We start from the raw sequence: 13839 nt of genomic DNA, 5'->3' as shown, positions 1-13839 counted from the left end.
TTGTTTTTTTAAATAAGTTTGTTTTTAGTTAGTTATTTGATGCTATAAAAACGGTGGTGTGACGTCATGTTTGACAGCTGTGATTGACAGGTTCTCTGAGCGAAGTAGTCACTGAAGTTCCAACAGACTTTTTTTCGGGATCTTCGGAGGATTGAGGAGATTGGAGCTTTAAATTTAATATCTAAATTTCTATAAATAATTTCACACTGAGAGTGAGGGCGGGGCCTTGATTTCGCAGCTTTACTTCCTGCTCACGACTGCGCAGGTCTGGTCCCGAAATCGCTACTGCGCAGACTCAAGCCCAAAGATGTCAGCGCCATATCGGGACACTGGCGGCTTCACTTCTCACCAATGGAAGAGAGCGAAGGGGTGTAGTCCATATTTTTTTACAGTCTATGGTTCGGACACTCATGCTCCATGTTTTGTCACTCATGGGATTATTGGTTCATCTGCCCCACCTGTCCTCCCTCATTCCCTGCTTTGTTTGCTCCCTATTTATGCTCCTTGTGTTTGTAGTCTTATATATATATATATATATATATATATATATATATATATATATATATATATATCCTGCCTGGGGTAGCTTTTGATGTTTTTTTTTGTCAAATAAAAGCCCCTTTTCCTCGCCGCACCCTGATACTAGCAGCATTTGTTTGCAGATTCCCTTTCTATTATATTTTGTATCTAATGCAGTGACCTTCAAACATGTTTAAGTGTGGCATAAGTGTCCAAATAATTTTGGGGCGACTGCATTAACTGGAGGATGACAAGAACTAGCATGCTCAGAAGGTCAGTCTTGCCTCTTCAAGTCACATTGAGCTGTTGAAGAGCTGCGTAAGTAAGGTTCTTAAATCAGACTCAGAGCTGTGACTGATCCACACAACCCCCTGTGAGCAAGACTGGAATAGGAATAAACATTATGAAAGAGTAGCGGGAACAGTGGGTTCTCTGATTTGCTGATTGAAAAGATCAATTTCCCAAAGAGCGATTTGAATGAGTCACTCTCTGGAAACTCTTTTCAATGACGCGGTCTTCAAGTTAAACTCAATGATTCACTGATCCGGTTGCAGTGGTTCTGGAGTTAACGGCTCTCTGGCGAGAAAGATTATCAATGAATAACGACTTTAAATCTCAGTCTAATTATTGCCAAAGCTCTCTTATGGCTTCAGAATACTTGGAATTTACAATTTAGTTTCTGTAGCATTTCATTGCTTTTTGGCGTAGCAATGAATCTTTCAATCAATCAAGAGCACAGGAGATATTACATGAAGATTATATGAACATTGAAGACAGCTGCCATATTTACCCATGAAGGCGATTGAGTTTAATCAAAACCTCTCTAAAAAAATCCCTGTGGTTTTAAACAAGAATGGCACTCTATGAAAATACAGTATGTTCTGCTTGATGGTGTTTATTTATAGCAGTGGAATCGCAGGGTTAATCTCTGTGGCCTAGTTTGTGGGCTGGTACCGAGGATAAAAGCTCACAGCACAAATGAGAGACTGACTCACTGAATTCAACAGGATACGCAGTAAAACAGTTGCGAGAATTGAATCAAAGTGCACATTATTGATGCTTATATCATTCCCGGTGGTTGTATATGTGCAGAAACTGGAACTCTTTTCAGACTATTCTTGTATGTTGGAAACTTTAATTTCCCCTAGTAGAAATTCAGGGCGAGTGTAGATATCTCCGAGGGTGTGACATTGTTAAAGATAGGATGGAAATACACGTGGTCTTAGATCAGCATGTGGTCAGTGCTTTCAACTCTGCTGTTAAAGTGTCAAATCAAGTCAAGTCACCTTTATTTATATAGCGCTTAATACAATACAGGTTGTTTCGAAGTTGCTTTACAGTGATAATAGGAAGAATTGGGGTGTAACGATACCCTCATGTCACGATTCGATACATATCACGATACTGAACTCACATACGATATTATTGCGATACTCCAAGAAGACATATGATAAAGGGTTAACAATTTTTTCTGTTGATTAAAATGCTAAATTTGATATTACATCGTGGGTGTAAATGAATAGGTTTGGACTTGATTCTGGAAACCCAAAGCACAGACAATAGTGACACAAGAATAAAAATATTCATGATTCTGAAGCTGAAAAACAAATATTTTAGACGAATATGCTTGCACTCTGTCACTGACTAGACATATTTAAAATGTAGGCCACTTTCTACTGGTAACAGAAGACATTTGGCATTATCAGGACCCACATATATTCCCCCATTGCATTATTATACATTATATTCAACATTATATAATATATTGAATTTTTTTCTCACACAGTAATTTTTATTTTGGGTGAACAATACACTGATTGTCACTATCCACGATACATATAGTTGCATTTTTGTATTGCGATATATTGTTACACCCCTAGAAAATAATGATTCAATACTGCAAGCAGAATTCAATTTGGCTGTAAAGCAGCTCTAAAAAGACAATAGTAAACAGTCATTATTCAGTTGAAAAGTGGCCATATCCTTTACTTTTTACATTCCTAAAGATTCCTTTTTAGACTACCTCACGAGCAGGGACTTTCGGAGGAGGAAATATTCACCCGGAACTTCATTTAGACCCTGGTTCCTGTGGTGTAAACACACTGAGTACCAGCCCAAAGTTCCTAGTTCCTGGGGAAAGTTCCTGCGGTGGAAATGCGGCTATAGTTAGCACTGCTTCAGCCAGTGCTCCAAACAGCAACAGAAATTGATACAAACACCAAAAATAGAGAATTATTAGACAATAATGTAAAATCTACTACCATTGTAAAGACCCACCCCTTTAGTTACTGTTGCAACGTCCGACAAGCCATGCCGCTCTCACGCCACACACCATGTTCTCACGGAGCAAAGTGAACACTGACGACACGTCGACAGACAGGACAGACCAGGTTACTTTTGATATGAAACAAAACCTCAACTTTCAAATTTGGTCCTTTTTAAAAGAAATTGAAACAATAAAAACCGTTTTTGTGGCTCTTTAATGTGTCGTGACAGATCGCTGTAGTGCCTCAGTTAAAGCTGCCTGTGAACCGATCATCTCTTCCTTCTAGTTCATTTATAGCATCAAATAAACATGAATGAACATCAGAAGGAATGTTGTTTCAACCGCGGAAAGACGTTCAGATCCACCGACGTTAATCTACAAACCTCAACTTTCAAATTTGGTCCTTTTTAAAAGAAATTGAAACAATAAAAACCGTTTTTGTGGCTCTAACTGCTTTGTCAGACAAAATGGCGGATTCAGCGGATGGCAGGTTATGATTGGTCAGATCACCTGTCAATCAAACTCCCTGCGAAGGGTGAATTGCGCCATTAAATGGGAACTAATCCTCTGAACAACCATCGTTAACAAGCAATCACCCAAAAAAGATAAAAAATGTATATGGACAATTGGATAAAAAATTTTTTTTGGAGCCCTGTCCATCCGTGTTATGTCACAACCTTGAAGATTTCTGAAGGAGCTATTTTTGCAGCTTTGTATGGGTTTGAACATAGTAATCTGCAAACTCTTATTTCAAAAGAGCCATATATATATATATATATATCTCATTTTTTTGAATGATATGAATCCTGGAAAGGCCTTGAAATTGCATCCCCAAATGCTTCAAGCTTTCTCAGCAAGAAGCCCACCATCCCTCCTGTGCCTGAGGTCAGTTACCGAAAGTACTATTAGATAAAGTACAGAACAGATGGGTTGACCGAGTTCACCTCAACTGTGATGGTCAGGAACATTTGTACATCAAAGATTCATTGCAAACTGATGCAATCAAACTTTCTCCAGTTCATGAAAGCGAATGAATTTCCCTCCGGTTCCTCAACCGCAAGGTGCCTTTATTCTGAGTCTCTGTGGTGTGTGCAAATGTGGTGTGTAACAGAATTGTGCTTCTGATCTTCTCGTATTGATCGCGTTTAGAGAATTCACAGAGGGAGAGAAAAGAATCAATTTCATGCCAACAGCAAGGAATAAACAATAACTCCCAGTTCTCTTCTGTCTGCTCGAGTCTAATGTCTTCTGACAGGCACCAAATACCGGGAATAAAATATACTCGGTTGAAAGTGTAGCCGGCTGTCTAATGTGAATATGTCGGTTCTATTTGTCGGGCTTAAAAAGCTTTAACTGACATCGGCGAGAGGAGGCGTTCTCACTATTGTACGTGGTCATCCGTGCTTCAGCATGCTAACTGATGCTAATCGTCTGTGACGCGCCCCATCAGAAGCGAGCGCCGTGAGCGCTTTCTGAAACGATCGGATTTTTCTACTGGGCTGGAAAATATTCTCGTTTTCCTCCCTCTAGCTTCGGGGTGCAACACCTCTGATGTTCTCCGCTGTGTTTTGTTGCGTACGGGGGGAACCCGTAGACGCTCCGCTGAGCGTGTGGAACAATGCTCGTCTAAATAGCTGTTGTGTTTTATTAATGCTTAACTCCCTGTGGATCAAAACATGGCGGTTCAGTCCTGTTGAGGTCACTCAGCAGCGGTCAGTACAGGATTTGATCTACATCCCTTCTTCTCACGGATCTTCAGCGGTTTGGTGACTCAATCCCTAGGGTCATTCAGCTATAAATCTCATAATACTGCAGAGGTTTGCCAAAAATCGTGGTTGTTTTTATAAAAGACTATAGAGTGCTGCAGGGATGGGCTTTTTTAATGCATCAACCTGTTTCAATTGACAAAAAAAAAACCCAATAGGATTTTTCCATTGGCTTTTGGATTGTTGCAGAAAATAAGCTTTGTGAGATACAAAATATGATTCTTAAGGCCCTTTCACACTGGACGCGATTTTGACGCACGAATCATTCGCGCGATGGTGTTATTTTTCGATCAGCTGTTTGTGTAATGAGTGCTTCCACACCGAACGCGAATGCGCAGCGGCGAAAAAACGACTTTTATTTTATTCGCTTCGATGTCGATTTTTTTTTTACTTTTGCGGCGACAGAATAGGCTTCAGCCAATCACATACTACAAGGACAACGATTTGAAAGACAATGTGTGGCGTAGCATTGCCAACCAACTCGGTTATCTTGACTGTGAGTTTGTTGTGTGATAGTTTTAGTCATATAGTCCTGTGCTGTGTAGGCTAGCAGGCCAAACTACATTTGGGATAGAAAGCACTATTATCGTCAAAGATAGAGACAGAGACCGTGTTTACTTTGAACACGTAACAAAATGTAGTGAGACTATTTAGGGCTGCTTTTAGTATACTATACATTCTTTGTGTGATATCTACAGTTTCTAGTCAAATGATTTTTAACTTACTTACTTCGTGTGTTACATGTAATGTGTAGTTACATTACAAAACGCACTGTGTTTAGTTGAAGACGCAAAAAAAAAAAAAAAAAAAACTGTGCACATACTCCCCTTCAGACTCTCTGTTCTGTAAGATTGGGTGCACCCAAAACCTTCTTTTCTGTCTTTTAAATAAAATGAAAAGCTCGTCTTCACTGGATGCTATGACTATGACTGGATGATGATGATGATGAAGTGTCCATTTTTTCTCAGCTGTCGGCGCGATTCGCGCGAAAGTTTTGGAATGTTGAAGCTCTCTGAACGTCACAGACGTCGCAAATTCGCGTCGCGGCTGATGTGAATGGTTTTGATGCGAACTATTCGCACACGAACTATTCGCTTTTTCGTTTCGCTTTTTCGTTACGCATCCGGTGTGAAAGGGCCTTTACACGTGTTGTTCATCATTTTCACTAATGAACACAACTTTTATGAATTTTGAAGCCAAAAAACAATCACCTGAAGTAACGTAGGCAATAAACGAACTACTGCGGTATTTGTCTAAGCAATATTGTGTTAAATAGTATCTAATTTATGTCAAATTATGTCATTTATTTATTTGACAATGAAATAAATAAATATTGTAGGCCTATATGTTTGGTGTATGTAAGATTTTTTTTAAAGAGTCTCTTTTGCTCAACAAGACTGCATTTATTTGATCAATCTAATAAAAAAATTATAAAAAAAACAGTAATTATGTTGAAATATTATTACAATTTGAAATTATTTTTTATTTGAATACATTATAAAATGTAATTTATTCCTGTGATCATAGCTGAATTTTCAGCATCATTACTCCAGTCTTCAGTGTCACATCCTTCAGAAATCATTCTAATATGCTGATATGATGCTCAATAAACATTCATTTTTTGTGATAAAATATTTTTCAGGATTCTGTGATGAATAGAAAGTTCAAAAGAACAGTGTTTATTTGAAATAGAAACCTTTTGTAAATGTCTTTACTGTCACTTTTGATTAATTTCATGCACCTTTTGCTGAATAAAAGTATTCATTTCTTTAAAAGAAAAAAAGACTGACCCAAACTTTTGAGGTCAGTATATATTACAGTGATTGTATTGAGGTTCAGCACGGTTTTTGGTTCACTTCACCAGTGTCTCAGAAAGTAATCTTAATTCAGGTCTTCCATGTGTCTTCTTGACAGTTTAAAGGTCAAGCGAACCTCCACGTGTTTGAAGACTGGTGTGGCTCCTCAGTCGCTCAGCTCAGGAAGAACCTGCATTTCCCTCTCTACCCCCATGTGAGTATGAATATAAAAGTCTGAGACTATTCTGCTTTTTTATGGCATTATATTATCAGCATAACAATTTGAGCGAACAATTTGTTTTTTTTGTCCCTCTTTTGCTGTAATGAGATAGCTAAAATGAATGAAACCCAACGATTATGCTCTCCAGCATCATTTGAAAATGATCCGAAGAGTTTATTGTGCTTCAATAAAAGAAATAACATCTGACAAAGAAGTCACATGATCAATGTTACAAAGTAGTGACTAAATATAATGCAGAATCTTACTCTTTTTTTGGTTCATTGTACATTCTAAAACGTAAAAAAAAAAAAGTCCAGGTTTACATGAAGGTCTCAGACGTTTGAACACTTGGAAATGCCTTTTTGTTATTTTCTCAAGAATATGCTCATGTATATGTCTTTCATACTTCAAAACTCCCATAGACCAGATCACATATTCATGTATTCTTGGCTGAAGGGTAGATGAAATTGGTTTGTCTATTGTCCTGGAGCGGCTATAACTCAAACTCCCATCTCAAGAGACACGTGTGGTCATATACACATCATGAGTTTATAGCGGGAAAACAGTGGGAACATATTTTAAAGTCCCCCTGTAGTCAATAATTTTATTTATTTTCATGCCTTAAAATAGCTTAAATGTAACTCTATACTCTTGCCTCATTTAGTATACGCGGTTCTATGAATATGCAAATGAGCCCCGCCTCCACTCACTCACACCAGCTCAGAGATCCACTCGGTGACGATCACACGTTGACCTGATTGGTTACAAGGTAGTTTGTGACGTCAGAAACACCAGCGAATTCAAACCGTGATTTTGAGACTGTCTTTGATTCACTGCAGTTTTAAAAAATAATCTGAAAACACTCAGCAATGGTGTTGACTTATGAATATGCACATGGTTTGTCTTAAAGCATATTGAAAACACCACATAAGCCCTATTCGCACGGGATTAGTATTACCCCTGGACCTCTGTAATTAAGAAATTACCCCCTGACGTCTGTGTTTTTGGTGGCTCATTCACACGGGCAAATAAATGTTCGTAATTCCCTCGAGTTTACGGACTGTACAGCGTGCGCCCACCCATTCACACTTCACTAGCTGAAACTTATTTAAAACCAATTTATTAGAGAAATATATGATATATATTATAGAATATGATATTATTGTATAAATATATAATATATCTTCTTTTTCTTTTATTCTTTGTCCATATTTACAACAAGCCTGCCTGAAGAAGGTATTATAAATACCGAAACGTCGCGATAGGCTTGTTTTTCTATTCATTTTATTTGGTTTATTTCATTTTATATAATTTTTACTCTTTCACACTTTGATTTCTTGAGATACTTACAGGATGGACGTCTTTAGAGGCCGTGTGAGACAAAGAAATGCTCCACGATACAGACTACTAAATTACACTACACAAAAAGCGTCCAAACTTTCCAAAAGAGCTTCCATGTTGCGCCAAAATACTTAATTTGATGTTTCCATGACAACGGTCCGAGTTGAGCTTCCGGATCACGTCTTTACTGTAGTTTGTTTTCTCTTTTGCAGCACTTCGTAGTTTTTATTGGAGAAAAACTATAATCGGATTGGAGTAGAGCATATCGAGAGATTGTATTGTTAATATAGTTTTAATACAGACGTAAAATGGACTGTTAAACGGCCCATAATGGTTATTACGTTCTTTAGGAAACGATAGGCTCACAGAAAAACAGCCCAAATCACAGACATGGGGATTCGCACGGGACTGGTATTATCAGAGGACCCCTGTGTTGGCCGAAATACGGTAGGTAATTTTCGGGGGAATTTTTACAGACATTTTTACAGACATGGCAGATTCGCACGGGATAAAAATCACAGACGACCTCTGCGATTATTACAAATTACCGGAGGTCCCTAGGTAATACTAATCCCGTGCGAATAGGGCTATAGACATATAAACAACATTAAAAGCTTGATTTTTACCACAGGGGGACTTTAAGACAAATGCATCAGTTGCTGTTCTTATCTATTCTGGAAATTGTGCATAATGATGGTTTCTGTGAATTACTGATGTACAGTATAGCTGCGATGAGATATTTAAAAAATGAATCTTCAATTCCAATGTTGAAACAGTTTGTACTCTTTTGATTGGCCCCGTGGCCAGTTTTTAGCTTTAAAGAGGACAATTTGTTTTTAGATGACTGAGTTAATTATTCATTTCAACACGTTAATTATTGAGTATCTGTTTAGCTTGTATGATTTATGAGATAGAGCATTCTGTTATGATTGAGTATGTAGAGGAAAAAGGAAACAGATTAATGCTACAAAAGGGGGAAATATTCCTAAAACAGGGATATGATGCACCTCTACAGTCATTGGTATGATAAACTTCAGGGGGGATATTTGAAAGCATGTTGTTTTGGTTTAACGGCGGCTGTCGTGATGATATGAGGAAACATAATTGAGTTTTCGAGTAATGTGACAGTGTTGTGTTTGGTCAGATAGGCTTTTTAAAACACCAGCCCACGTCTCGCTCTACAGCGGCCATGAATTTGCATGGGGAGCCTAGTGAAGCGTAACTGAAACGGTGGAAAGTAAATATTTGCAGAAAGCTGGATAAACATGCAGCTATGTGATCGTTGGGAGGAATTTGCTCTTTAGAAGAACTTGTCAGTATGTTTCGCTCGGTTGGAAAATCCATTTCTCTTTCGTGGAAGAGAACTTTAGTGTTATTAGATTTTTAGAGTTCTGCAGACAAATGCAATCTAAAACGTATTTTAGTGGACATAAATGTGTTTAAAATGTACATCTATCTTGATGACTAATCTTGCACTCCAGGGTGTGTCCACATTTCTGTCCAATCAAATGCTCTCTAAACACAAATGCCCCTCCCCCAATACCAACTGCTTTAGTTGCAAATCAGGTTACATGGCTTGGCTGAGATGTAATTAAAATCAAAAAATTGGCTGTTTTATGAGCCCTTCGATATGTCACACTCCTTAGGAAATGTTCACCCTGTTCCATAGGAAATAAATGGATGCCAGTAATGAAACTGTGCTTGTTGGTCTGTTTCATTGAACCTTTAGGGCGTTTTTCCACTGGGTTCGTTTGCTGCGGTCCAAACCCGAGTGCGCTAGTTCCCGGCGCCCCCCGCAGCGTTGGTCTGGTTTCACACTCAATTAGTTGTATCGAACCCAGGTGCGTTTGCAGTGATCTTACGTCATCGCAAACGCACACGGAAAACGCATGGAGAATACAACTCGTGTGAGGAAACAATGATATTCGACAGTGATACGCATGCGCGGGATACTATACTTCCTGAACAAGCGCGCACCCGAGTCCGTGTTGCTTGCACATTAACGCGAACCGCACCACGGTTCGGGAGCAACCGAGCTCAGACCACCTCCTCCAGGTAGTCTCGGGTTCGGTACTCTAGTGCGCACCCGGGTCCGATGACAGCGTTCACATTAGCGATTTTTCATGCGAACCGTGCCCCGGTCCGCACTAAACTGCCAGTGTGAAAGCGCCCTTAAAGGGATAGTTCACCCAAAAATGTCAATTCTATCATCATTTACTCACCCTCAAATTGTTCTAAACCTGCAAGAAGTTCTTTCTTCTGTTGAACATAAAGGAAGATATTTTGAAGAATGTTGGTAACCAGACAGTTGCTGGTTCCAAGTTATGAGATTATAAATGATAGTTTTGATAATTAATTATGGACTTATTATTATTATTATTATTATTTGATTACTTTTATTTTGGTATCACCTAGCCATATTACAATTCTGTCATCATTTATTTAAATGTATGAATCATTCATTCATTGATTCATTGATTCATTCATTGAATCAATCACTCAATCAACCAACCAATCAATCAATCAATCAATCAGTTCATTCATTAATTAATTAATTAATTAATTTATTCATTGAATCAATCAATCAATCAGATCATTGAATCAATCAATCAGTTCATTCGGTCAGTCAGTCAGTCAGTCAGTCAGTCAGTCATTGAATCAATCAATCAATCAATCAATCAATCAATCAATCAACCAGTTCATTCATTCATTCATTCATTCATTCATTCATTCATTCATTCATTCATTCATTCATTGAATCAATCAGTCAGTCAATCAGTTCATTCATTAATTCATTCATTAAATAAATAAATAAATAAAATCAATAAATCAGTTCGTTCATTCATTCGTTTGATTTTCTTTCATTTTGGTATCACATGGCCATATGCCAATTCTGTCACCATTTACTTACTATTTATTGATTTATTTTTGAATTGATTTATTTGATTTTAATAATAATATTTGATTTCCAATTCTATTATTCTGAATTATTCCTTTAATTGATCAAGAACCACCTTCTTGTTGATTATTATCTGGATTTGGAAGGTGTATCTGAGAACCTGAACCCTTCTCTCAACATGTGGGTGGCTTCATTTAATTGCCTGAACCCCTACAGGTTGTAACGGGTGGAATTATACAGTACGCTTCTCCTGAACTGTTATTGTGAATTCGGTTTAGTTCAGACCCCCTACACAGTCCTCCCACCTCCTCAACTTTTTACCTTGTGATTTATTTATTTTCTGTTCTTTTTTTGGCTGGCCTGTTTTTATAGATCACAGACAAAAAAGTCTGACAGAACCCACCCAAAAGTAAAAGCACACACAGACGCGTACGGTTCTCCATCTTTCTGTCTTTGTGGTTTTGTAAACAGATGACAGATAGCGGAGATTCTAGTCTCACACACACTGTGATGTGTGTGTCTGTTTAGTGTATATGGCAGGGTGAGACTGAACAGACACAGCAGGAGCGGCTTCAAAACTCACACAGGCAGTTTATTTTGAAATGCAATAGAACATAAATTAACACCATTATCTCTCAGTGATTGATTTTTGACAACTATAGGAATTATTATTATTATTTTATTTATTTTCAAAAAAAAAATATGGTGATGGCATTAAAACTGACATGGAATCTTTTAGTCATGTCTTAATTATTCATATTTGCTTTTTTCCCCCAAATATTTTATTGTATAAATGTCATTCTTTTATTCTGTTCCCAGACACAAGGTTAAAATGTGAAAATATATGAAAATCCGTCTTAAACTTCCAAGTCAAGTCACCTTTATTTATATAACACTTAATAGTGATGACAGTAAAATGATTCAGTGATGCAAACAGAGTTCATTTTGGCTGTATAGCAGCTCTAAAAAGAAAATTGTTCAAGTCATTGTTCAAGTGTTGATTCAGTTTCATTGTAAAGATCATCAGATCATATTTTGTTTCACATGCAGGGATTAGACATAACTTGTCTCTCCACCCACCATGTCTTTCTTCACTCATCCCACCACAATGTTATGTTACATACTAATTTAATATTCAAACATTTAATCTCCCCAGACGAGAACTACAGTAAAGAAGTTAGCTGTGGCTCCAAAATGGAAGAACTACGGCCTGAGAATATTTGGATACATTCTACCTTACAAGGATGGTAAATGCTCTTTTGTATTAAAAGTAAAAATTGTTATAATATTTATAAATGTTATAATTGAAAAATATTTTTCATGGAGATACAGAATGACATTCTCTCACAATCACGTTCACAGCGTTATCAAAGAAGTGTATACTACATATATAAGAAGCAGTGTTGTTACCTGTCGCTCACACTGTCCATCGCTCTCACTTGTCCAGGTGATTTTCAGTTTGCAGTTTCTTCTGATGATAACTCAGAATTCTGGTTGAGTTCAGATGAAAGTCCTCTCAATGCACGCCTGCTGGCCTACGTGGGAAAGGTAAGGGATTTAAGATTGGATAAATATATTCCTTTATACCTTGTATAATTTTGCTATACAAATTGTTCAAGTAATTACATTACAATTACAATTACACACACACACACACACACACACACACACACACAGGATATATATATATTGGATTTATATATACTTTTATACATTCTTGTATAATTTTGCTATACAAATTGTTCAAGTAATTATGCATATATAAATATTTAATATAACTATATATTATTACATATTTATTATATTTTATATTTAATTTCTTGAATAATTTGTATAGCAATTATATTATAATAATTTTATAATTATAATAAAATTATGATAAAATTATTATTATAATATTTAATTATGTATGTATTTTACTTATATAAGTAAATATATATTGCATATTGTGTATTAGGGATGTGCCCAAAGCCGAATACCTTATTCGAAAAGGAAATAAAAAATATATATATATATATTTCAATGTTTTTTCCATTGTCTTGCAATCCTAACCTTGTCCCTTTAGGGGAGGCGTTATTCATTTTCTGTGCATTTCCAAAATAAGATATTCGGCTCAAGGCACATCCCTATTGTGTATATCATACTTGCCCAAGAATCTGTATTCAATTTTATAGGCTTTAAAGTGTAAATATCAATCAACACTCCTTTCATTGTTCATTGATCGGCAGTCATTGTGTCATTGTGAGCAGCGGTGACTATTTCCTCCGACAGAAAGGCCTTGCAGTTACTGCATGGTGGATTTCATTTAGATTTAGATTTATTCCCCAGTGCTCTTGGTGCTTAGAAGTGTAGATTTGTACGACGTGAGGGAGCGTTGGCTTTGTAAAACACAATTAGTGCCTTAGCCAGAAGCCTGTGAGAGTTTACAGTGTGTGGTTTACTGGTGTATCGATTACGTCTGGCTCAGATGGGAATTGGCGCTCACACATGCCAGCCGAGGACTTGAAACCCTGTCACAGAGATGCGTGATCGATTGAAAGGCGTCTCTTTGTCTAAGAAAAGAATCACAGCCTGTCCGGAATTCCGAGTGACTCCTTACGGAAGCGACAGACCTTTTCCAGTCACACCTGTAGATGGGGAAATCCATCCAAGCTGGAGAAACAGAGAAGGACATTGTTTCTGTGGATTTAAAGCGTAACTCTCGCCAAAATGCAACCTAGGGTCTTTTTGTTAATCTATCTGAGGCAAACTTTCGTTTAAAAGCATAATTAGAATGGAAACGCCACTTTTGGGTTTGACAGTATTTTAGTTTTCCCATTTCACTCCCATTCAAAAGGCAATTTGACCGAAAACGAAAATACGGTCAAACTTAAAAGTGGCATTTCCATTCTAATTATGCTTTTAAACGAAAGTTTGCCTCAGATAGATTAACAAAAAGACCCTAGGTTGCATTTTGGCGAGAGTTACACGTTAAATATAGACACTCAAATGTTTCAGCTCTAAGAGATTCATCTGAATAAGGCAGAAAGTAT

General features: G+C 37.3%; 1 protein-coding gene across 2 annotated transcripts in view; it reads left to right on the top strand.

The window, feature by feature from the left end:
- b4galnt4a (beta-1,4-N-acetyl-galactosaminyl transferase 4a) overlaps positions 1-13839 on the top strand; it is a 200989-nt gene that overhangs the window by 115225 nt on the left and 71925 nt on the right. For both annotated transcript variants that reach the window (XM_082160412.1, XM_082160411.1), the window contains exons 4-6: positions 6466-6561; positions 11964-12054; positions 12255-12355. In XM_082160412.1, coding sequence (XP_082016538.1) covers positions 6466-6561; positions 11964-12054; positions 12255-12355 — 288 coding nt within the window. The remainder of the gene's footprint in view (positions 1-6465; positions 6562-11963; positions 12055-12254; positions 12356-13839) is intronic.

This window comes from Leuciscus leuciscus (genome assembly GCF_965113295.1).
Source record: "Leuciscus leuciscus genome assembly, chromosome: 25".
Taxonomy (NCBI): Eukaryota; Metazoa; Chordata; class Actinopteri; order Cypriniformes; family Leuciscidae; genus Leuciscus; species Leuciscus leuciscus.
This window is presented reverse-complemented; position numbering and strand designations above follow the sequence as displayed.